This window comes from Lonchura striata, chromosome 5 (assembly GCF_050655825.1).
Source record: "Lonchura striata isolate lonStrDom1 chromosome 5, ASM5065582v1, whole genome shotgun sequence".
In the NCBI taxonomy this organism is placed as follows: Eukaryota; Metazoa; Chordata; class Aves; order Passeriformes; family Estrildidae; genus Lonchura; species Lonchura striata.
Genome location: NC_140707.1, coordinates 37,654,492 through 37,680,104, shown reverse-complemented (window position 1 = coordinate 37,680,104; position 25,613 = coordinate 37,654,492). Strand labels below are relative to the sequence as shown.

The following is a 25,613-nucleotide window of genomic DNA, read 5'->3' as shown; positions in this document are numbered from 1 at the left end:
AAACATCCCTGGAAAAGCATTTAAATAAGATAATATATAGTTGGCAAGCTTGAATAACCTCTAAGAATATTAATCATCAGTCTTTTAGGCCATGTAGATGGCCTAAATCCTTTTATTTTTATCATGAATGCAAGACTTCTTGCACCAGCAGGGCAATTGAAAAAGACAGATTCTAGCATTTGTGAAAATAGGAATGCAATTGCTTTAGGGTGAGTTCTTCAGATGCAGAATTGATTACTTCCTTCTTACATTTAGATGCTAGGATTTTAGGTCTCACACTTTACACAACATTGCAGGACAACTTGGCAGAGCCACGTGTCACTCTGCAGGATACACAAACAGTGTGACACAAGGACTTTTCACTGCGCAGCTCAGCTCAGCAAAGTGCTCATTTTAGTCTGTGCATATGTTTTCTTTCCTATTCTCCCTTCCTGCATCTCATATACAATTCTTTCTGGAAGAATTGTAGCGGTATGACATTTGAGAAACTCTGTGGGCTGCTGGGGAGAATCATGTGAATTATTAGCAGTGGGTTTTTTTTTTTTTTTAATTGGGATAGTCAGCAAGTGCCAGGGTATGACCTGCTACTACTGCGAGAGCTAACAGATCAGCCAATGCCTGCATATGGAATGGCAGGTGGACATGCACTTCTCACTCCTACACCAATGTTGCTCTTTAGGCATGTTCAGGAGTTACACCTGTTTAAAATACAATTTCTACTTTTCTTATTTCTTATTGGATAGACAGGTTTGTTATGTAGAGTTCTGGTCTTTTATACAGGAGCTGCTAGTAAAAGACAAATGGTGTCTTTAAATACAATTTTCTATAGAGGAGAATGGAAGTGTTGTCTAATACAAATAGCAAAACAAATTCTCAGAAATTAAATTCTGTATATGATCGAATTTACTGCAAGCAGAAGTACCCAAATAGCTGACCTGTTCAACAGTAACAATGAACTAATCTTTAGTGAATTAATCTAAAATGTTAATATTGCTATTTAATTTGTATGGGGTTTTCTCTCCAGTTGTTTTCACTAATTGAACAAAATTATTTCTTTTGTAAAGATATACCAAAAATTTATTTCTTCATTTATTGCATAAATATGTGAAGAAATATGTGAGTTACTAAAAATAACAATGTAAATCATATTATTTGAAATTTATCAGATCTAAAGACCCAGCTGCTAAGATTTTCAGCAACTAATTGCTACTGAAATCTATGGATGTTAGGAACTTCATACCACTGAAAATATGACCCAGGAGTACATATCTGCAGATATCTTACTGAGGGCCAGAGAACAAAGGCAAGTAATTCACATTAACCAGCTACCCTTGGAAGAATTCTCACTAGTGATTCTTAACAGGTCTTAACAGGTCAACAAGAAAGAAGGTCTGAAGGAAAAAGGCATGAAACTTGCTTCATTATTACTTTATTTCACTTTCCAATTTGAGAAATAGCAGTTAAAATATTTTATTAAGTTACCCAAGACAATAACTGCAACTTATCAGAAATACTGCTATGCTTAAAGGATAGTAAGAAATAATCAAAGTTTAGAAGTTGATAGAAAAATAGGGTCTGTCTCCCTTTTCACAGATGCAAAACATCTGTTTGCTGTTGTTCTACCTGGATTAACACATTTGCATTTGCATTAAGCACAACAGTATTTATGCTCTTCAAAATAAAAAAGAAGGAAGCTAAGGGTCTGGTGGGGACCAAACTACACTTGAGTAGTCAAGAGCACTCACAGTTTGCTCTCATGCTTGCTGTTCCCAGAAATCTGCCCTGCAGAGGACAAACAGCAGCAGGTGGGAATGACAGAGGGATTAGTAATGTTAAGCTACCTTTAGCTGGCAAAAATGGTGACCATCCTTCTCTGTTTCTTACAAGTTGATTTACTGATGTTTTTAGAAAATACTTCCTTATCTTACTAAAAGGAATAAAATTAACTAGAAATCCAGAAAAACCAGAAACCAAACTGATGGCATGCTCAGGTTTGACTCAAAGCAGAACTGGTTTCTAAATAACATAGCTGAAAAATTTAGCAAATGGAAAGGGTAAACAAACCCTGTGGAGCAATGGCAGCCTGTGAAAAGAGATGCCTAAGATGGAAAAAGGAGGGAATAGGCAGGATGTAATGGATGTGGGACTTAAGAGATCTCTGTTTTGCAAGCAAAGCAAGCATCAAAACACACCAGTTCTGTTTGCAGAGACAGTGGAAAAAGAAGGCAAGGGAACATTAGGTTGAGTTGTAACACCAAGTGGGATGCCTGAATAAAGAATTAATCCCATTAAAATTAAATTCTGCTTCATAAATGCCTAGTTCAAATCTCAGCCAGATACTAAAAGTGACATGACTAAAACTTTTCTAAAGGAAGCCAAAACTTGGCAGGACTTGGAAGATGTGGGAAAGCACAGCTCCTTCATTGGGCTGACTTTAATCAATGACGTTCAATCATCAATGCCCATTCTTTCCTAACAGAAAAATTTTAAGTAGTACTTGCAGATGGAGGGGAGCAGTAACATGGAAAATATTTTTGTGTGAGTATAGCTGCTATCCTATGCCAGTGGAAGACCTGTGCCTTTTTGAAATCCAGGTTTCAAAGCTGGCTGTTAAGGAGCCTTCTGCACTCTCACATTACTGTCTTCTACTATTGCACAACTGACTGGCACAAGCTACCCAACCCTCACCTCCAGTGCCTGAGGTGTTTGGCCAGCCTGCTGTTTACTTTCCTATGCAGACCAGATAATTTTGCATTGCCATAAGGACTGGGAAGCAGAAGTGTCTGTGATCACCCTGGGCGGCTCCTTCTGTGTTTGTTTTCAGAAGGCAGCTGGCAGGCAGAACTCTGGGGATAATCTCTGTGTCTATCATATCTGCTGGTGCTGCTTGTTGAACTGGCCCAGATCTCCTCAAGTGCTCCAGCCTCTAAATAGTGCGATTTAAAAAATACTTACATTAAGGCCTTATACTTACATTAAGACCCAATCAACTAATAATTTTTTATTGCAAGTGAAGGCAAACTGAAGTTTAATGCCTAACTGAAGCTAGCCTAATGCAAAGAGTATTTAGCTTATTTTCTCCAAAGATACAATCTTAGTGCTATCATTTTTGCTGAACAGAAAATTTATCCAAGTCCAAATTAGTGCTTTAAAAGAAAAATTGTAAGAAATGTTAGTTTGGGTGTGTTGGTGGAAAATACATTTGTTGATTTAATTGGATTCAAGTGAACATCTGAAGTCCTCCCAGTTTATTTCTCCTCAGCCTCCCAATGGACAGTTTCTCTGAAGAAGTTTAGTCTTCTTTCAGCTGATACAGATCTCCCAGTCAGCTTCAACACTCAGGGCTAAGTTTTCCAGTGTCAGTGCAGAGGTCTTCGTATCATATGTGAAAACCACTTCTTTTTTTTTACCATCTGAACAAGACAAGAGAGTTTTCTACTTAATTTAAGAATTCTTCTGAAACATGGCTACAAGTGACTCTCTACAGTTTTTAGTTCTGACTGTCCCTACCACTGATGGAAAGGATTGATTAAAAAACAAATAGAAGGCAAATCTTCCCAGCACACATATAAAAATGCAGTGGAATAAGAAAGTAACTATTTCCTTTTTTCTTATCTTTCAAACTATGATACATCAAACTATGGAACTACTCAAGATTTTTTCTGAAAAAAATCATCCTGGTTTCTGCAGAGGTGTTCTTCCAAGCACCCTTGACAGGTGGAGGCCAAATTCCATTTCCCCATGACTCTCAAAGTGAAGGGACATGCTTGGAAAGCAAACAGAAATTGTAAGCCCTTTCTGGAAATGCTACTGCCTATCCCTATGGGATACAACTTCTAGAGATCTCTATATAGTCAGGAACTTCACAGCTTTTGGATGAGCATGCAAACAGAAGAGTAAATTTGGGGTTGCCTGCAAGTTTCCTGTTCTAGACTAGGCAGGTTGACAGACTTGAGCAAATTTGCCTTCATTTGAAGTGCCATCTCTGCTCATGTTCTGTGCAGGACAATGTTGTCTGAACATATTAATGCCAAACCACATTTACTGACGTATTTATCATCTTTTAAAGTCAGTGTTCTTCAGTTCTGCATGTAGTATTAGTGGTGAATAGCTGCTGCTTCCTTTCACTAAATTCTGTCCTTGATATAAAAAAGTAGCAAAGAAAACTAAACAAAGAGGCTTCCTATGCTGTAACACTTCTTTTGCAGACCTGTCAGTTTGACACCTCTAGTGAATGACGGCAGAGCAACAGGACTTGAAAAAATTGTAATAAAATGGAAATAAATTCATTACCCTTGGCACTGGCTGTCACAAAAGTGGGTTGCTTTCCAAATCCCAGAATTATCACCCGTTCAACTACACATGTAGTGTGGTATTGTCCACTTTCATCTATGCAGCTGAGAAAAGAAAATTATTTCATATACATAAATTTCTTTCCATCAGTATAAGTTCAGTATCACACAAATTATTACTTCAGTCTCACCCTGAAAGCTCCCTACACTGGTTTCCTTCTCTCTATTTATCTTTCTCTTAAAAACAAGCAAAACTTTTTCCCACTGTCAGCTGATTTTTTCACTACATATCAGATTTCACAGTCCGAAGAAAAACAATTTGAGAAGCTGTTTTATAGCAAAAAGTATGACCTTAAGAATGAGAAAAGTTCTGGATTTTCACAAAACAGTAGTTAAAACTCCTAAACATAAATGTAAAGCTAATTTTAAGATTTTTTGAAGTAAGATATTTCAATCTAAGACAAAAATCATGTTTAATTTTGTAACTAATTCAATTTTTATTAAAAAGCTCTAAAAAACCTTCAAATCAAAATATAATTTTTTAAATAAACAGAATGTTATTAATCTCAAAATTACTTTCTTTCCAACTTCTAGATTTGCTATCAATTTAGCAACATTTTCCTTTCCCATCCTGAATTTTTAAGCTTTTCAGATTTCCTATTCCAGATAAAGAGATTTGAAGTATACTTTTAACCACATTATGCAAGCTAAACTAGTTTTGCTCTGTGTTAAATTTGGTAGCTCTAGGACCAACTCCTGCGTATTTTTGAAGCTTCAAGGACAAAAAAATGTCTGCAGAATCACCATTTATGCACTACACAGCCCTCTGTGCAATATACCGCAATAGTAGAAGTGTTATAGTGACATATTTGGCATCTCTTTGGCTTTTAGATTTTGTCACTGAGCCTTTGCAGGTGCTATCCCCTTGTGCCTTCCTTCAAGTGTTTTTTTCTTCATGCTAATATATATGGTGAATTTGTTGATTACTTTGGGAGACTGCAGTGGTGTGGTTTTGGTTCCCAGACAGAACATCTCATGTTGGAAGGGGCACATAAGAATCAAGCCCAACTCCCTGCTCCTTGCAGGACTGCCTAAACCTAAGCCATGTGGCTCAGATTATTGTCCAGATGTGCTTTGAACTAGGAAAGGCTTGATGCCTTGACCACTTCAAAGAACTTGTCCCAGTGACTGACCACCCTCTCAGCAAAGATTATGTTAGAGAACAAATCTTAGAAAATATAAACACTCCAGGTGTTGCCTACTTGCAAATCTCCCGATTTAACTTTTTTGTGTCTCAGATAGGCTGTACTCTAATGACTGACTTTATATTTGTGTCAATCTGCAGAATCTTGAGTTTGGCTAGACTGAAACAGCTCAGTATTTCATATGTTACTGCCTTCAGACTTACGTAGAACACTGTTTACCTCTGCAGTTTATGACAAATTCTGCACACTCTTGGACTTCACTAAGCAATGGATGAGACTAATAACTGCTACATTTGTAAGAAGACCTCATGAGCTAGAACAGGCATTTCCAGTGTCGGTGCGTTGGTGGTTTTTGTCCATAATTGGTGTTACCTGGAAGAGAGAATGTTCTTGTGGAAAGTGAATTTCCGATACAGGAACTGCTTCTTGTGGAGATATTGAAATGAATGCCCATCATCTACGTACAGCTCGCCTATGGCACAGGCCTGTAAAACACATCAGGTAGAGCAGAAATTAACAGCAGCTTCTAATGTTGAATAATGAAACTGTCCCACTATATGTTATGCTTCATATTGAAGGTGTGTGTTTATTTTTCTTTAGCAGCTTGTATCCCTGGAAGGCTCAGGCAATCCAGCTCTGAGAGCACTGGACATCCTGGTTTTTGTAAATTGATGCAGGTATCATGTGTCATCTCTTTATTAGTAAAGAGAGTTGTAGGAAGTTTCCTCTCTGTGTCCAAAAGGAAGTTTGTGGCCTGCTCATTCTCTGCTCCTTCTTCCAAGGGACTAGACAAGGGCTGAAAAAGGACAGAAAAATGTTCTGCCTCTGCTGTACTCAGATAGTCATGCTTAGAGGGGACAGTGGAGGAGAGGTTTGAGTCCCCTCAAACAGCACAAGTGGAGAAGAGCTATTGCGCACTCAAATGTAGATGCCATTGTGTTGATCCAACAGGCAGAAAGGGCCTGCAAAATCAGATGGAGTAGAAGACATCTTTGTAAAAAGGGAACGCTATCCCAGAGTACCTCTGTGTCTAAGGCCACGTGGAGTTCATAAGAAATATCTATCATCCATTCAGTGGATTTTCCAGCTCTGGTCTTCAGAGGTATCACAGTGCCCCCCCGCTGGAACACAGGAATCTGCAAAAACACAAAGCCAGGGCAGAAAGGTTCCCACACTCCGAAAATGTAATTTTAACAAGGATCAGAGATAACAGAATTTTGCTCAACTTATAAATGAACTTTTAACACAAATATATAAAGGAAATATTTCAACTAATAATGGGAATAGTAGCAATCTTCTATATGTATATAAGCAAAATAATTTTGCTTGGAAAAATTAACCCTTGTATCACCTCACTTTACCACCAGGACACAATAGTGCTTAATCTAACAACAAAGGAGATGGGACTTTTATATAGAAGTTATTTTAGATACATTTCTACAAGGAAATTGAACTGTCACTTTTCTGATTCTGAATATTGACAAAACAAAAGCTTGGGGTTTTTTTCTGCTCCATGAAAGTGGCATTTTAAAGCAAAAACATACATTTTCCAGTGTTACTGGGATCTTCACTGTGCCTGCATCTTCCATTCGCTTAAATTTTCTGAAATCGTACCAAATCTAGAAAAAATGAAATAAGAATGAGCATGACACATATGCCAAAATGTTTCCTCTGTAGATGCAGTTACTCTCCTTAACTTGTCAGTATTCCTAACAACCTATTTGATAGGCAAGAAAATGCATTTACTTTTTAAATTAAATGACCTTCTGGATGAAAAGAATAAATTGTAATTTCTGACACACAAAAATAATCTGACCTTTTCTACAGTTTGCATGATGTCTTGTATGTCTTAAAGCATCTGGAAGTGCAAAATAATAAAACACTTAATTTTTAAAAAGTATAGTTCTTGAAAAAGCATATTTATATTGAAGTGAAAATTAACAACAAAGTTGCTATTGACAGGTGACAAAAGAGAGCTGCATCTGAATCTCCCATGCACCACACTTGGCAGCAGGTTTAAGTACTTTATGTGTACCAAGCACTCATCTGAAAGATCTTGATACAAGTATTTTCCTTAATTTGTTCGGAGAGCCTAGTCTGTTTTTCTCCTTAAACTAAGAATAATTCAAACTGTTCTCAGGTGCATTAGTGGAGTCACAAGGCTCTGCATGGTCTCATACTCTCCCTTCTGCTGCTTACTCTCTAGAGTCTCAGGCATTCCCTTAGCAACTATTTTCCCCAAATCATTTTCCTTTCTCCACTTCACTGCTGCTGTAGCCAAATGCTCTTTGTAGGTGTGAACCACTATGCCATCCTGTGGATAAATACCTTTACTTCAGAGAGGAACTGCTCTCTGTATGAGTCAGTGTTTGCTATATGTGTTCCAGGCTACTGAGGCTTGTCTTGTTAAAATTTCCCTCCCCACAGTTTCCCTCTGATTTCCTTTCGACCTTTCTTCAAAGTTCCCCTTTTCTCTATGAAAATGAGAAGTTTAACCCGAAGAAAAATACATGTAAAAAGGAAATTGACAATGTAGGGAAGCTGTTTCATGGTGACTGATGAGCAAGCTTTGAAGGGAGATTTAAACTTTGAAATTTGTGCAGCAGCTCATGGAAAAGCAAGAAGCAAATTAACTGTGAGCCAAGCAAGAAAGGTATCAGGATGGAAGAAAGGGTTCAGAGTGGCACAGCATGACTGGCCAAGACTTGCCATAGCAGTAGTGCTCAACAGTTATTAGATGGGGAGCTGGAAGGTTTCTGCATAAAATACTTCTTTGAGTTGAACAGATGAGCAATTCATATACATCTTTACCTCCTCTGACCCTGGAAACAGTACTGTCACTGTCTTGGCCTCTTTCTCTGTGACTGGATGTACCAACAAAGCATTTCCTGGAGAAAAACATAAACACAGCTATAGTCCTGAAGGCTGCATCTCCCCAGATCAGAACCTGTGTGCTCTGGGGTTGTCAACCTCACACAAGGAGCTTGCTTGGGCATGTCATATGCTTAGGTTCATTGTCTACTGAAGAAAAAGGCTTGTGTAGTGGCCTGATGGCTGACTTCAGCAGCCAGCCATACCACAGTAAAAACCAATCATGTTTGGGTGGTAGTTCTTTACTACTGCCATTTTTGAAGCAGACTGTGATCTTAGCTGCTCCACAGAACTTGATGTTTCGGGTCAAAACCAATCATGTTTTTTCAAGGTGACTAGTGAGATACAACTGAGTTTTTGCATCTTGTATGTCCTCTGTTTTCAAAGTGCTGTTGAAAGTAGGTGCCTTAAAGAGGTCTTAAGTTCTATATTAAATTATATTTTTTTTTAAGTCTTGAGCAGTCTTTTTGTGTTTTCTTTTTGTCATGCAACACCTCAAAAATATTTAACTCAAATTGCAGACCCTTGCTTACCCAGCATGTACTCATTTTCCAGATCAAAAGTTTCTGTTTTCTCTGGAAACTCTATCCAGAGAGACCTGCAGAAAAGAAAGAGAATAGAATTCAGTTACATTTTTCCTCTCCAATCAACCTGTTCAAGTCTTTCTAGCATTTTCAGGCTCCATTTTCTCTCTCTCTTTGCAAGGCACAGTTATCAAGAACTGAAGATAGGGCAAGGTTCTCTTTTGTGTCAGTGACTCCAAAGTGACTCAGTGACTTTGCCCCTGTTGAGAGTCCCCAGTACAGCATGGTTAAGACACTCCAGTATACCTATCTTTACATCTGTGGCATTGATTTCTTCCCTCTTGCCTTCTTCCTTACAACCTTACAGTACATCTACCTTCTTTCTATCAAAGGAGTGATGAATGAGCCTTTGTCTCCCAGTCTACCAGCAATGCTGGCCCCGATGAGCTAGTGCCTGCAGCACACTTTCCTCTTCCCAACAGCTCCCTGATGCTTTTATAGAAAGCCTCACCCTGGCCACACCTGAAAAAACTGCACCAGAAGCTCATTTGCAGTCTTTCTCAAAAAAGGGTAGTGTAATAAGCATCTGGTTATGGAACAGGAGTTGTATATTTAAAGTTTGAGAGATTATGACAACAATATCTTCTTAAGAGACAGGGTCTGGGTTTTTTTACACAAAAGCCTGGCTCATCTGCTCACACACAAGCATCCACTTGTTCTCTGCAGTCCTACTGCTCATGTGCTTGCTAATGAGACACACTTTCCATTCTGCTTGTCTCGGTGAGAAAATTAGACTTCCTCTCTAATTCTGTACTTACTACAGCAAACATACCACAATGGAAGTGTGATTTAATACTGTGGACACTTCACATGCCAACAAAAGCTTCATTTCAAGAAAGACAGAAACCCACTGTCTATGTCAGTGCATAAAACAGGTGCACTTGCACCTACATATATGCAGACAGACACTCACACTACTATGTCTGTAATGCAAATTATTTTCAGAATTCAGACCACTCAACTCTTGCCAAAAAGACCTATATGTTTTTAAAACTTATGACATGTATCTACATAACAAAATATAAAGATAAATATGAGTAAAAGAACAGTTCTAGGGCAAATGCAAACACACAGATTATAATCTATACCAGGGAGATTAATGACATTAATCTCTTCCTGAAAGAAATGCTGCATTCAGTTCCACAGAGGTACATTTTGAAGAGGTTAGAGAGCAACAGAATAAATAATTTATTTTATAATTTCATTTCTGTTCTAGATTATTACATTTTCTACAAAAAGAAACATTATAAGCACTATTGCAGAAAAAAATGAAAAAACTATTAATATGAAATGAGATTTTATAACAGTAACAGTTAAGCAGTAACAAATATTTTCATGAGAGGCAAAACGGCATTTACATTTTGAGGTCAACAAGTTCACAGTCCATTAAGTACTGTTTTATGTAGTGGTTGGAGTATTATATGATGGTCTTTATCATGATGAAAAGTTTGAAGCCCAGACTACTCTAAAAAGTTTAAAGACTGCAATGTGTTTATTGAATTAGTGTGTTCCAGGTTGGGAAAAAACTCAGAACATTATTGTCTTCTGAGAGCCTTAACAAAGCTTGCAGAATGCATGAAAAGAGAATTCAGTATTAGAACTTTTGTTTGCTTTTCTCCCTTTTAATAGTCAAATACGTAACTATAAAATTAAGAGGTGGTAATTTAACCTCCCTTCTCCAAGTAAGCTCTTGCAGAAACCCTCTAGGCCTCCTGGCTCATGCTCTTACCTCATGACCGGTTCAGCCGCCGTGTGTGCCCGATAGAACAGAGTGTATAAGTAGGGCAGGAGGATGTAGCGCTCTCTAATGGCTCTCCTGATGATCTGGGTGTTCTTCTCCCCAAAGAGCCACGGTTCACGCCGTTTGCTCTCCAGGTTAGAGTGACCTCTGAAGAAGGGCTGGTAGGCTCCTGCCTGATACCAGCGAACAAGTAACTCTGGTTCTGGATCTCCAATAAACCCTCCCACATCAGCTAGATATTGCGCAGACAAATAAAAATACACAGTTTTGGAGACTGCTCTGAAAAATGTGAAGCTCTCCTCTAACAAACATTCCAAGTGTATAAATTCATACATTTCACCATTTGTTCGCTGTTCTGTTCCGCTGTTGGGCAGCTGCTTGTCCAAACAAGAGTAAAAAACCAGTGCAACAAGTTATGCTTTGAAAAAAAAATCTCAAGAGAGGTTTTGAAGGCTAAGTGAGTGACTTTCCCAGGGACAGAGGGGACTGTCACAGCGATGCTGTGAAAAGAATACTACCCGACATCTGCTGCTCCAGATGGAACACAAACACTGGACAAAAGTTAACAGAGACATGATAGTGAGGGCCAGGTTTCAGGCTTCTGAAACCAGACTAATCTGTGAAACCACCTGGAAATGTGGAGGGCTGTTGAGCTTTCCACCGACTGTGTTGAAGTCTACCTTGGGAATACAAGCTTTGTGGCACAATTATACACAGTGAGAAACACATTACCTCCACAGAATGAAATCCCTGCCATGTTGATGGTAAGAAGCATTGGAATGGATATTTTCAAGTAACTCCACTCTGCTGTGTTGTCTCCAGTCCACACTGCCCCTGGAAATACCCAGTTTCAGGATTATGCAGGAAAATTGAATGTATATCTCAGTTTACTCTTGCAGTTAAAGAAAGAAGACAAGAATAATTGTGAACTACTTTGGAATTCCTCCACATTGCATCTTATTTTTTCCTTATACATGCGTGCTCCTGAAATAGGCAATAAAAACAGGTATTGGTTTGTCACAGGATAGTGTTGCTGTTCTACCTTTGACTCATACACACCTTGCCAGCCTTTCCTGATGATTTTAATCACTTGCACTCTTATGAGCTAACCACATCAGTATTTCTAAGACAGCTTCTGTCCTCTCTAGACTACTATCAATCAAACTTAACAGAATAAAGCAGCAAGGAAGGCATCCAGCTAATCCCTACTAACCATACTTCTGTGATCCAGCAAAGAAAGATCGTGTAAGGACAAACGGTCTCTCTTTCCCCGAAGAACGTCTGATGAGTCCTTCTGCAGTTGCCATTTGCTGAAAATCATGAATAGAAAAGTCAGGTAGACAAACTCTATAATTAGGGTACTTTCTACACTGTCTTTTTAGCCTTTCTAAGGCAGAAAAACTAAGACAATTCTGTACCCAGAAATAATACCTATTATTAAATAACATGTTCTTATTAGAATAGACATTAACAAAAAGATTCAGTAGGCACAGCCAACGAAATTTACATTATTATGGTAGTAAGGCACAGATGATGTCACATTTTCTTGTGACCAATCACAGTTTATTTTAAATATTGCAATATCCAGCGGTTTCATGCCTTGATGAAGGTTACAGAATACCTACTACTGTATGAAGTACCACATCACACATACTCCATGAAAATAACTTGTGTTTGTGTCTCCAGATACTCTACCTGGTAGAATCCATAGAGGTTGTGTACTTCCCGATGCTCCCAGTTGTTGTAGTGCACAGCATCTTTCTGCATTGTTAGTTCTGCCCCCTTGAAGACTGAAGGCTCATTCATATCATTCCATACAAAGAGGATATTAGTGGATGCCTGTGACACAGGGCTTCAGTTAGGTCTAAGTCAATCCTGTGACTTAGAGTGTTTATCTCAAGTGGGTGTCAGGCCAGTCTGGGGTATGAGTAGACACAGCAGTACAAAAGCAAGACTTGGTAATTACACTTCTCAGCTCACTTGAAAGCCCCCAGTCATTCATCTCATCCTTCTCAGAGACCCTTCTAGTCAGGATAGCAGCCTGCAAGCCCACTTGATCTTTGCAATTCTTAGAAAACTCAGTAGGCACTTGCTATTCCTGCTTTGTGGTGAGGGAAAAGAGGCAGGGAAAAGAGAAGTATAAAACAGCCGTAAGGAAAAAATCAGAGAAGGCCAGAGGTGAAAGCTGGAGAGGAGAAGCAGCATGGGAAATATCTACTATGTGTATCTACTAGGGAAGTGATTTCAACAACTCTACTGCAAACCAGAACTTTGAAGCAGGGTGAGGGGAATGGGAGGTATGCAGCAATGGTCACTCAGACACTTTCAGCACTAGGCAGGAAGGTCAGGATTAAGTGACTAAGCTGTGAGAGTGCACTCCCACACCACTCCTTGTGTTCTATCATGGAAGTAAAAGCTGGAATAGCAGCAGCTGTTTTAGATTATGGGTTCTTAAAATGCCTACAGTTTGTCCCTTTTACTTCTGTGTTCACTGGTGGCATAGGGATTCCAACTGTCTGAGTGTAGATTCAGTCCATGGAGAAAATCCTTCTGTGGTACTTCAGCTTATCAGGGTGTATTTTCCTCTACACAATAACAGAGCTACAAAGGCCAACAATACTGCTTAGACAGTATCTTCTCTCTTCTCCCTTTTCAGGCTTTCTGAGATATGTAAATCAGAGCAAATAAATACAAACCTTGTATGTTTTGAAGGCAAATTGATCTGCATACCATTTTCGCACTTCAGGATTGGTAAAATCCAGGTAACAAGAGGAACCTGTGGATGTGGGAGATCCCAATTATTTATCGGATTCTAAGAACATTGTCTTTGCACCTATATGCAATGGCCTAAAGCTACAATGGTTTCCATAGGCAGCAATAATGTAGTTGCTTTTTTTTCTGAAAATAAAGCTCAAGAGCAAATTCCAGGCCAACCTGGAATTCAGTACACCTCTTGCCACGTTGTGAAGGTCAACACACTTAGATTCAGGAGGTCTGAAGCTCAGCACTATTTAAGGATGTCTGCTAGTAGTTTGAAATACATTCACACGTGAACAAGTAGTCAGGGAAAGACAACATCACTGGTATTCTGAGCTCAAACAGAAAAGTGTCACTGAGAAGGTGATTAACTACATCCTACCATGCTGCTACAAGTTGTAGTATGGCCTTGATTTTTCCCATAATCATTCCTTTGCCAGGACTGTGGGCTTCCTGTTTGTAAAGAAGGGAGACAACCTCCTTTGCCTCCCTGCAATGAGATCTTCTCATGAAACATAATATGTCAAATTGCTGTATTACTCTTGAATTACCCACTAAATTTCATGCAGACTACATAAGCTGTGCTCACTGCAATGGACCAGACTGCATTTCTGTGTCCAAGACAAGCTTGGAAGAGGAATGGCTGTTCTGATCAGTAAATCCAACTGTTAGTTCTAGGCACTGGGACTAGCTGCAGATCCAATAAATAGAGGTAATTTATACAGCTGAGGTAATCGGGACATGATTATACCAACACCCCATTTTTATAAATTAAGTTGATTTTAAATTATTATTATAATGATTAATATTTACAACAAATGCAGGGACTATAAGAATTCAGTTCTGTTTCCATGCATCCCAATTAAACTATTCTGCAAAATTTTTAAAATAAACAGCTTAAAATATAAAGACACAAAGTGTTTTTTACCTGGCCAACAGATGCCCTCAAAATCTTGCCCATTTCTGTCTTTCACAAAATAACCCTTTTCCTTTGCCTGTGCATACAGGGTATATGAGGGATCAACCTTAAGATGAGGATCTATGATGACCACAAGCTGCCAGGGTAAGAAAATAAAACACATAATTAACATCAGCTGTGCTTAATAAAACAGTAAGAGTTCACTTTTGATAGAAGGCAGAGAATTACTTAATCTCAGATAAAGAAGAGAGCTGTGTCCCTAGTTTTAAAAAGCAGATACCAGGTTTTTTATGTACTGTGTTAGGCATATGTACAGGACCTGAATTCACAAGGAGTGAATGAACTCACCCTTCTGAAATAAATTACAAAAACCATCGTTTGAGATAAAAGCAAGACCCCAACCCCTAAAAACATCTTTAATTCACTGCTGTATTCTGTGAATGGGAAAATATCTGACTTCTGTGTTCATATGCCTGCTAAAATCATATGCTTTAAGACATTTAAATTAATTTTAGTTTATGTAGCATTCAACAGCAACAAGTATTGTGTTTTGCAGTTACATTCTGCTGCTTTGCTGCAGACTTGAGAAAGTACTATAGCTCCAATTGAGAGATTATAAAACATGAATGCTATTTAAACAATCCCCTCTTCATTGATTTTTGACAAAGATCAAGCATTGAGCAATTCTACAACTCAATAATTCCATGGAAAATATTTTAGCTGTAAAAACAGAAATACAGAAACACAAAGAAAAGCTGAAGCAACCACAGAAACTATCAATGGTGAAAGCTCATGTTAAGAAGAAAAAATTTATGCTGTGTTCATCAATGACAGCACTGAGCTGCTTCTGTAAGATGGAATTTCACATGGGTCAAGTTTAGCTGGATTGTCTACTAAATAATAAAATGGCATGAAGAACTGAATTAAACAAGACAGCTTGAATGCTGGAAGCATCACCAGATAGCAACACAGTGTATTCTGCTGTAGTTCACCTGTTTCCAGTATCTGAAGTACCATGCTTAAAGCTAGATCGGGTAGATTCACACTACAGAGAAATCTTTTCTTTCTTCCTGCAATATTATTTACCTTGCGTTTTTTCTTCCTGAGATGTTCTTGCATCTTTCTGGGGTTCTGGAATTTCTCTTTGTCCCAAGTAAAATACCTCTTGCCATCTGTGTGCTCTATATCCAGCCATATGACATCATAAGGAATATCATGTGCATCAAAGCCAGCATCCACTTCCTTGACATCTTGTTCATCCTCATAATTCCACCTGCACTGATGGTAGCCCAGAGAAAAAAGTGGGGGCAAGGCTTGAGTGCCTAGAAAGAGTATATGAATAAAGATAAAACTGTCAATAAATTCAGTCATTTCACATTGTAAGTTGGCATGTCTTGATAGGGACTGGCAGTTCTAGCCCATTGTGTTTCACCTCTTCATCAAAGGGTGCAGTTTCAGATAGCAGTGATTATGCTGGCTTCTCAATTAGAGACAAGTTTGACCAGCTGTGAATGCTAGGGGAAACAAGGACATTGGCCTGTCTTCACAAAGCATGAGCCTTTGATCTACACACTGCAGTTTGGGAACAACTGGCCTCCTGCACACAATGGGCTAGGTAAATATTGACCTGTTTTTGGGTACAACACGTTCCTCAGACAATCTCCTGGGTAAGTGTGCCATTCTGACTCCAATTATTGAGTTAGTACCTGTCAGCTGTGCAAACTGCTTGAAGATATCAAATGGAGTGGGTCCCATCAGCAGGAAAACATCAATGATCCCACTTTCCGACATCCAGCGTACATCAGTTAGAGGCACTGCTCTCTGCTTAGCAGTCTCTGCAGCAGATCTGGATGGAGTGTGCTTAGAAGGAAAACAAGGTAATCTGAATCTCTCTCTATCAAACTTTTATTCAATGAAGGAGCAAATAGGGAAACAAACAAAATTCATTAACACATACCTGACAGGTATTAGGAATACACACTGAATGTTTCTTATATATCCTTCACAAATCCTTTACCTTGCATACCACTTACACAAGTAGAGTAATAGGTAATGAGAAAAAATGGGTAATGAGTAGCAAAATATTAAAGCATTTCCATAACTAAGGACCATGAATTTTCTGTAGGATCTTTGAGTAATATCTATATCGTAAGTTAAAAAAAAAATTACCACATAATGCAGTGCATGAAAAGCAAGATTTGCCTGTCATTGTTTCAATTTTAACAGAATTAATATGTTTGTGTTTCAAGACTGAATTCCTTTCCTGAACATTTTATGTTTCTTTATGGTCAATTACATTCCACAGAAGAATGAGCCTGCTAAGCAGAAATCTATGGCAATTCCAAGAATTTAAACACTCATAAAAATTTCTCAAATCCAAGTGACTATCAAGATTTTTGTCTACCATTTTTTCTGCCTTCTACATCCGTGTAGATTTTTTCTATGTATTTTCTCTCCGTACAAGATCTATAACTTGGCTCTTGCAAGGAGTAATCTCTTTGCTCTTTTAGTTTCATACAACAAAATTTAGCAATAGGGAGGACAGGAGGAAGAGACTGACAATTCTTCATTAGTGAGCAAAAGATAAATCTCCAAGAGTGTTATATTCCTGTTGGCCTTGTCCTGAAGTGTTTTCTTTTGTAATTTAATTCTCAGGAAAGTGAATAACTCTCACCTCAGCTACTGCCTTTGTACTAATATCCACCAGTGTTTCTGAAGAGTTCAGCCAGAAGATCCCTGAAGTTCTGTCAGGCTTGTGTGCTAAGAGAAGGGGTACTGAACCATAAATACCTATTTTGTCATGGATCTTGTGGCCGAAAATATCCAAATTATAAAGCCGGTAGGCATCACCATCACTAGGACAAACAAACAGATGTGTTTGTTACACATAAGCATCTTGCACTAGGCTAGTTTTAACTCTGTTGCTGTCTCACTAAACCTGGCCAATACTCAGTGAGTGCTCTGTGTTTTGGTCTTTTGTTTAGCATCAAGAGCTGAAAGACTGACTGCCTAGATTACTGCTTCTTTGCTTTGGTCTTCACTATCTGAAGCAAACAAGATTTTTGCTGCCAGTGAGACTACTGTGTGTTTGCTTTAAATCCTAAAATATTATTTCTGAACTCTCCCATCCTCCCATAGAATTGCACTTTTATGAGTTCTGCTGAAACATAACCAATCCTGGAAGTCAGAAAAAAACTGCATGGAAAATTGGGAGAGAACAGAAAGGGCCATTCATGAAATTGTACACTTGGGAAAGCAGAATGCCTTACTCCACATGAATAGGGGCTACAATTCAACCAACCAAAATACTAAACGAAAATATACACTATATGATACACATATCTCAAGCTCTTGTCTGCATTAAAATATTAATACAATGTTATAGCTCTCTTACAAAATAAAACAAAAACAAGACTGCATTCACTAGCAATCTGATGCTTTGACACATTTACCTGGTGTTTTTGAGAAGAAGTGTTTCTGTGTGTTGTGGTATTCCATAAACATGGTCATATCCATGTAAAGAGAAGTCCATGCCTACAGATGTAGGACCTGTGGAAATAATATTGAATTATGAGAATGCAGAGTTCTTAGGCTTATCTGAAAGGAATAAAGCAGAGTAACCTAACTGAATAAATCAAAAGAAATAGGTTTTAATGTTTCAATAATTAAATCTTTCATGCTTCCTTTCAACTCCACTTCCATTATTATTTCTGTTCTATAGAGGCAATGTTTGAAACAGATTTTATTGCATTTATTTTGATTTTGAACTTTTTAGCAAGATAAAATGAATCACTTTAATAGGAAAAAACCCCAAATCCATGGAATCATGGGTCACTTCTTTATTCAGTAGTGAAACTGCTTAAAATTATCTCCTGTTTCTATCCTAGTACCTAAAAGCCAAACTTTGTAGCACAGTGGATTTCAGGATCTGAATTGTCTGTTTCCCACTGGTCTTCTCTTCAGCCTCAGCCAGGGGAGTAGCATGCACAAGAGTCCCTACTAGTGATATCATCCTGTCACACTGCTGAATCCAGAGCAACTTTTGGCAGGCAACCAGACATCCTGCACACTGACAAGCAGTGCCTTCAGGATCAGAATATGACCACATAGTCTTTATTCCTCTGACACAGAAAACACAAAAACATGATGATGGCCTAAGACATGAGAACTAACATGCACAAGGGCAGCAGCTTCCTGCTTTCTGTGTCTTGACCGTGAACTGAGGAAGTTTCTGCCACCAAAAGAAATTGCTTTCAGACTTCTCTCCTCCTACTGCAGTTGCTGGGTAGTGCTGGTTGCTATAAAAGTCTGCATGACAATGCAAATGGACAAAGCTAACCAAACTTAATTAACATAGAATACAATGGGATGGACAGCAGATCATCATATATTTTGGTAATTTATAATTTAAATTGCATTTGAGCTGCTACTCTCATGTGTCTATAACCTTTGTCTTTACCATTTAAGATTGCTCCGTATTCCCTTTTTTAGTCCACCCTTCAAAAAAAGTCTTTGTAACAATTATTAATGCTTAGATATCATGATTTCTGATATGTTGAGAATAAACTACAGGTGGGGTCAATGTTATGTACTAATACTAAGAAAAAAGAAAATAAAAAGGAAATAATGTATTATATACAATATATATATGTAAAGTCAGACAATGCAGATAGTCTTAATGCTGTGTCAGAAATGGCATACAGCGAGTTGATGAAATGGGTCACATTTAACATGTTCCCTCTTAAACAGAGATCAAATGAACATTTGCAGAGTTTTTGTCAAATTGTTCCGTATCACTGATTACTGATTTAAAACAAAGTTAAGGCAACTAAAAAGCAGGGGCAAGTGGCACACTGATATACATTAAGCAGCTAAACAGAAAGCAGACAGAAATATGAATGAACATGGGTACATACAAAACAGTAAAGCTGTTTTCAGAACTAGACTGAGACTTACCATGAGCTTTGATGTCCAAGAAACTGTCAAATTTCTCTTCCCAGAGACCTAGGTCCTCTTGTTTTTCCTATACAAATAGAAATAGTTAAGCCTAGCAAATGAAACTGTGCACAAAATGTAATTTTAAGATTTAAGAAAAATATGTCTTTTCACATGAGATTTATACTGCCTTTGTTTTTTGGCCACATATGGCTAATATAAATAAATCAAAAACACAAATCAGATTCAGCTCCAGGAATTCACACTGAAGAACTGATGTGTATATGTTGTACACAAGCAGTCTGCTATAGCGTAAAAATAATATCTGAGGTCTTGGATAGAATCACAGACTGATAGAATAGCCCAGTTTGAAAGGGACCTCAAAAGATCACCTGGTCTAACCTTTAATGGTAAAGGGAGCCTTGATGAGATTATCTAGCAGCCTGTCAAACAAATCTTGAAAACCTCCCATGATAGGACTATGCCACATCCCTAGGAAGGTTGTTCCAGTGAGTGATTATTCTCACTGTAATAAATGTGTTTCTCCTTGACTAAATCTATTAAATGCATGGGTAGAACCAAACAGAAAAAAACCCATACAAACAGAAACCAAATCACTCCTCCAAATAGTAAAGGTCAGAAAATAGAAAAAGCTCTTCAGACACTCTGGAGTGTCTGTAACTGATACTTTTAACCTCCTTGTGTCCTGTAATTCATAGTTATAGAATTTACAGTTCTTGAAGTGCCCTGCCTAGTTTTCTTTTCTACATTCATCCCACAATAAGTGGACGTGGCCTCTTGCAGCTGTGTGCTTTCCCTGGCAGAAATCAGAGCTCAAACATAAGTATGCTGAAGACAGCATAGCTCCTGCCATTTATAACAGGATAGCAGAGTAAGCAGCCATCTGCTCTGCAGGGGGCTAAAATTATATGCCAGACACAGCTCAGCCTCCTGGGAAAACTGCTATGTGCCTCTATGCACTGCCAGGACCTGCTCTATTTTAGGAGAGAATTTTATTTCCGTATTAAGCCTGAATGTATGTAGAGACATATTTTTTGACTGTTACAAAAAGGGTCTTATTATTTTGAAACTCTCTTTGCATTGAACAGGGAATTTGAAAATGACAAATATCTCCACAAAGCTCCCTTTTACACATCTAGTCCAGATCAAATAAGAGAACCAAATAAAAACAAATTAGTAATAAAAAGGCAATAGGGAAAAAAACCCCCGTTTTTTGTGCTAAATCTACCTGACTGATGCCTTCTACAGATATGGTAAAACACATAAACCTCCCTTCAACTATGAAATTGTAAAGTATCTCACAATGTTATGCCAGATCCTTTTTGGAAGTGGTTAGACTGTATTTGTAAACATACTAAAGGACAAAATCAATATGTAATTCAATTTTCTTTTCAAAATATTCCTGCCTGAATTGCAGTAAGCATGGGTTACCTTAGAGGAATCACTTGCTGCCTCCTCATTTTGTGCTGTATGTTTTCTAATGGAAACAAATACATAGAAATAATCAGTTTATTGTTAACATAAGCAAGGATTTCAAACAGAAACTTATAATAGTACCATGCATTGCTTGAGACATTAGGTAAGACTTCTGGTGCAAACTTGGAAATAATTTTAATATTCAATGCCTTAAAATAACCTTCACTCAATACTTGAGTTAGGTTGTTTTCTTGGCCTTTCATATTTGTTTCTGAATCAGCATTTTACCTGCCCTCACTATTTTCTCATTCCACTAAGGGCTCTCTGTTAATTTCAATGTTTAAAATGATGCTCCACAAGAGAGATGCTTGCTATTCCTGTTTTCTAATCATGACATGTCCTGCACTGAGGTTTCTCATCCTTCCAGCACTTTGTAGAGTGATTAACCTATGGTATCTTGCAACTGGATGGCACACTGTAAGTACAAAAATACTTTACTTCTAGTGAATAACACTTACTTAAAGAGTAAATTTAATGAGAAAAAATATGAAACTAGTAACCTCATCATACTACCATCACTCATTCTCAAGAAAGACAAGGGGTACCAGGACACCTTAGTGTTTTGCAGAATTGGTCATTAAATGAGGTTAGCATTTTGCACATGGCTCCTGCAAGGAATTAAAGCAGTCTACAGCTAAGCGATCAAGAATTTCTTTGTTAAAACTTCCCCTTGTATTTACTGTACTTACGAAGTAAAAGAGAAGTCATGTTTCAGTGCATAAAAGCTTTCAGAAATTGCAATTACATAGTCTATTTTCAGCTACAGCACAACCAGTATATACAATGATGTGATAGACAAATGCTGTACCTGTCACTGGGAGGTGGTTGTAGATGCTCAAAATACAACAAACCATTGGAATTCACACTCATAACAGTCTCACCCTTGGACTGCAGCTCAACTTGGAAAGGGTTTGCTGTGACTCGAAGTGTGTAGTCTTCATTAACACTTGACAGTACCAAAATACCTGCCTCCTTATTGGATATAAACAGTCTGGCAAATGAAAAGCAACAACAGCTTTATATCAATCAGCAGCACATTAAATCTGCTGTAACTAAATAACAATTCATACAAAAGATGGGCTAAGAATATCTGCACATATTACACAAACATCAAGGCTAATGTTGAGCCAAAGAAGGCCAGAAATACATGCTGTGCTCAGGGTTCACTGCATAGTGCAAAGAGTGGCTACAGAACAGACATGAAAACTATCCAGAGCTTGCATTCCTTTTACATTAATAGGTAATGCCTTAGGTAAAAACTTTGCATTGTAACAAGCAGGCTATTTTCTGACTGGGTCAAACAGGCTCAGGTTTCTTATGTGTATGATAAAACATTATCCTAAGAATTTAACATAATTTTTTAAAAGTAAATAAACCATATGCATTTTTGTTTTCTCTTCCTGTAACGACTTTATATTGTAGAGAGACAACTGTACCGTAATATAATGAAGATGTATAAGATATTGAGGTGCTAAATCATCACTTAAATCACCCATCACTTACCTCTGGGTGGTAGGTTCCTTTATAAGAACATCAGGAACTTTGTATCTTGCTCTGAGAGGAGATGCCTCATCGATTTTAAGCCTGAAAATATTGCCTTCTATTTCATAAATTTCTACTTGCAGAAGAACCTGTGAGCAAACAGAGAAACTCGTAAGGATAAAAAATGCTTATTTTTAACACAGCATCACCAAACACTTACTGTCTGGGACAAAATGAACATGTCTGCTTTCTGATTTATTGTTCTTTAGCATTGTTGAGAGTAAAAATCATCACCCATATGAATTACACTAGCTAACTCTACTTCACCTCTTTGAAGAAGCAATGCCTTTTAAGTGAACTCTTTTTCTTCAAGCATCTGATATCTAGCATTACAGGAAAAGAAGTTATTATTTTGAAATAGTGGAGAAAACTCTGAATTAAAAATATTTTTCAGAAAAAAGTGTTCTATTTGTAGCTCTTTTTTTTTTTGTTTTTAAAGCAATTTTTTTTTTTTTAAAGTTAAATGCTGATTAGTAAGGGCATATTTAGCCTGATAGTTTGCATTATCTCTCAAATATCTATCATGGAAGACTCTCAAAACCTGCAAATATTATTAATTGTGTTGACAATATTCACTGCTCTTTCTGTAAGCACCCTCTTATGCTTTGTGGTATCTCACCTTATTCTCCTCATGAATGATATGGAATTTGACACTCTCATCACTTAATGTGACTGAATCCAACAAGACTCGATACAAGGATTTTCCAGGATGTAGAAGCTTCTGACGCCTGCCAAGACAGAAAATTATTTTTGGTCTCCCCAGCTCTTGTAGCTTATATCATACAGAGGGACATAATATTGTTTAAAATGTTTACTTAATAATTTTTTATTGAAAAATTTCAATTACAATTATTAGCACTTTAAGTCAAGAGAAAAAAGAAGGAATATAGTTCTGAGCACACCTAAATGCTTATGAACGAGATGTTAGAGGGGTTCAGGGGTTCACCTGAATTCTATATGGCTTTTTTAACAATAATAGTCTCAAGTGTCCAGTTCTTAGCTGTACAATTTCATTATTTTTCTTTTTTATCCCTGATATTTCAGTTGAATATTCTGTTTTTCATTTTCTGTCATATATCCCTCTAACTCCCCAAGGAACACCTTCTACATCCTGGGATGATGATAGTGTGTGTTTGCAATTTGTAACTTCCAAATATGTGCCAAGCAAATTGTTTCTCAAGAAGTTTGATGACAACAGAGTTTTGACAACATCTTTTGGTCTTGCTAACGTTTTTAGTCAGAGATCCTGAAATAAAGGCTCTTTCAACTGTTTGTAGAATTCTCCATGCCAAGCCCAGGTTTTATGAACTATTTGAAGGTAAGTGTCTTGGAGACTACCTTAAAGACAAACTTCTACATTAATAAACCAACTATGTCAGTGACTAATTGGTGTACCAATAGGCAATCATCTCTTTCAGTCAGTTAGCATAGGAAAGAACACAATGGAGGAAAGAAAAAGGTCAGTAGCACAGTTAGAAATGGGATGAGAAATATGACTTAGCATAAGGTGAGCTTTAAGGGACTAGTGAGCTAGAATTTAGATTTAACACTGAATTCTGGCCAGGGTACTTGCTCAACAGGACTGTAATCACACATACTATTGTCACAGATTAATGATTTCTATTGAGTGTTCTGCTGCTTTGAACTGCAGATAGGCAAGAAACATCCATGTCAAGACAACAACCTGCATCTTATGAGTGCACTTAAATTAAAATATTGCTGGGGCTTTATCAAATGAGAGGACTGATCCTTTTGAACTTTAACCGAAGACATTCTGGGTATAGGACTACACGTTTTAAAGTCCACTGATTATTGCTTACTGATAGGTAAGTGGAATGCTCACCTTTGAAAGATAAATTCTGTAATAGCAGACTTGCTGTGGTTAAAAGTCAATGTGTAACTACACTACAATTCTCCATACCTGTAAAAAGCAATTTGGTTGCATTTCTTAAAGTTTCTTTTGTCCACAGCCTCATCTTGGACACTAGAAAGAGCAGAAAAAGGAAGTATTTAGATGTCTCCATCACACACCTGCTGAATGATCAAATGATGGGGGTCCTTTTCAGGAGTGGTCAGAATTAAAGACAGTGCAGAAAACTCTGATCCAACATAAAATGGATGGACCTTGAACTACTGTATTTAGATATGGGAAGAGTTTCTTATACATTTAGTTTCATGCTGAACTATTTCCTTTTAAACCCTGAAATTTTAAGAAATGATTGAATCTATGAGTAACAAAAATGGATTTGAATTATTATGGTTTTGCATTTTGAAGCCAGACCTCCCTTTGCAGTCATTACAGTTAATTATTATTTTCCAGTAATAAGAATGGAGAAATGGGGAGGATTGGCAGACAAGAAGAAGTCCTACACCCTTTTCTTCAGCCTTCAGGGGGACCGACAAAGGAGGAAGCTTCCCATGGTCCTGCTGAAAGCTCTATGTTACCTTTAAGCTTGAAGTAACTTTTAGATTCATTAGATAACAGTAAATTTTTAATTTGCCTGAAAGAAAATAGGCTACCAGTAGCGTCTACCATCAAAATACTTCCCAGACCATGATGGGTTCAGATATATATGGAAGGGAATAAGGTATTAGTGCTGCCAGATAAAGCACTGATACTTACACCATACTTATTAATTACATACATAGGAAATGCAGACGGCACCCACTGAGGCTCAGTCACAATTACAAGTCCTGGATTATTATTTGAGATCTCACAGTGACCGTATATTTAGATCACTCAGCCCTTCCCATTATTGCTTGAAGATACTTATGTCCTTTCGGGTTCTGCTCCAAATTCGTACGCCTCTGTTGGCACACTGAACACGGTGCAGCCCGCACTGCCCAGGCGCTGCGGATCCGCTCGCTGCCCCGCTCCGCCGCGGGCAGTCTGTGCCCGGGCCGGGCGGCGAGGACAGCACGGCACGGCCCCACGCCGCCCCCAGCCCCGACCCGCAGCGTGGGACCGCGTCCGCACCCGCCGCTCCCCGCGGAAACCGGCGGACCCCCGGGAGCAGCGGGAGTGCGGAGAGGGCCGGCCGAGGAGCGCCGCCCCGGCTGCCTTACCTGACTGCCCCCGGCGTCCCCGCCTCCATGACGGAGCTGCCCGAGCGACCCCCACGGAGAGAAGGGGTGGCGACCCGCCGCGCCGGCCGGGAAACACCGCGGGCCTCGAGTGCAAACGGGCCGGCGAGTGACACCCGGAGGCGGTGACAGCCCGGGCCGAGCCGGGAGCGGCTCCGCCCAGCGCCGCTCTCGCCGGCCCACGAC

At 38.5% G+C, this 25,613-nt stretch overlaps 1 protein-coding gene across 2 annotated transcripts; it reads right to left on the bottom strand.

Annotated features, from left to right (window-relative positions):
• Positions 1–1,413: 1,413 nt before the first annotated feature.
• Positions 1,414–25,608, bottom strand: GANC (glucosidase alpha, neutral C). Of its 2 annotated transcripts, XM_021533500.3 has the most exons (24): positions 25,410–25,608; positions 24,265–24,327; positions 22,963–23,071; positions 22,305–22,432; positions 21,610–21,792; positions 20,757–20,802; positions 19,326–19,392; positions 17,822–17,918; positions 17,044–17,224; positions 16,076–16,229; positions 15,456–15,691; positions 14,379–14,505; positions 13,390–13,469; positions 12,389–12,532; positions 11,907–12,003; positions 11,426–11,527; positions 10,682–10,925; positions 8,902–8,966; positions 8,309–8,385; positions 7,042–7,116; positions 6,520–6,633; positions 5,870–5,982; positions 4,294–4,397; positions 1,414–3,413 (listed from the first exon to the last, which is right to left on the bottom strand). In XM_021533500.3, exons 1-24 carry the CDS (start codon positions 25,436–25,438, stop codon positions 3,304–3,306), a joined length of 2,745 nt encoding a protein of 914 aa, XP_021389175.3. In that variant the 5' UTR covers positions 25,439–25,608; the 3' UTR covers positions 1,414–3,303. The 2 variants fall into 2 exon arrangements, with proteins under 2 accessions (XP_021389175.3, XP_077640272.2); XM_077784146.2 differs by lacking the exon at positions 22,963–23,071 and having other exon boundaries at positions 25,410–25,550.
• Positions 25,609–25,613: the final 5 nt, after the last annotated feature.

Bases quoted from the DNA above. Each gene is read 5' to 3' on its own strand.
- GANC (XM_021533500.3), bottom strand. From the start codon at position 25,438: ATGGAGGCGGGGACGCCGGGGGCAGTCAG. The intron at 10,926-11,425 runs GTAATGTGTTTC...CGCAATATCTAG, and splicing joins AGGGATTTCATTCTGTGGAG to CTGATGTGGGAGGGTTTATT. The intron at 7,117-8,308 runs GTAAAGATGTAT...CATTTTTTCTAG, and splicing joins TGTTTCCAGGGTCAGAGGAG to ATTTGGTACGATTTCAGAAA.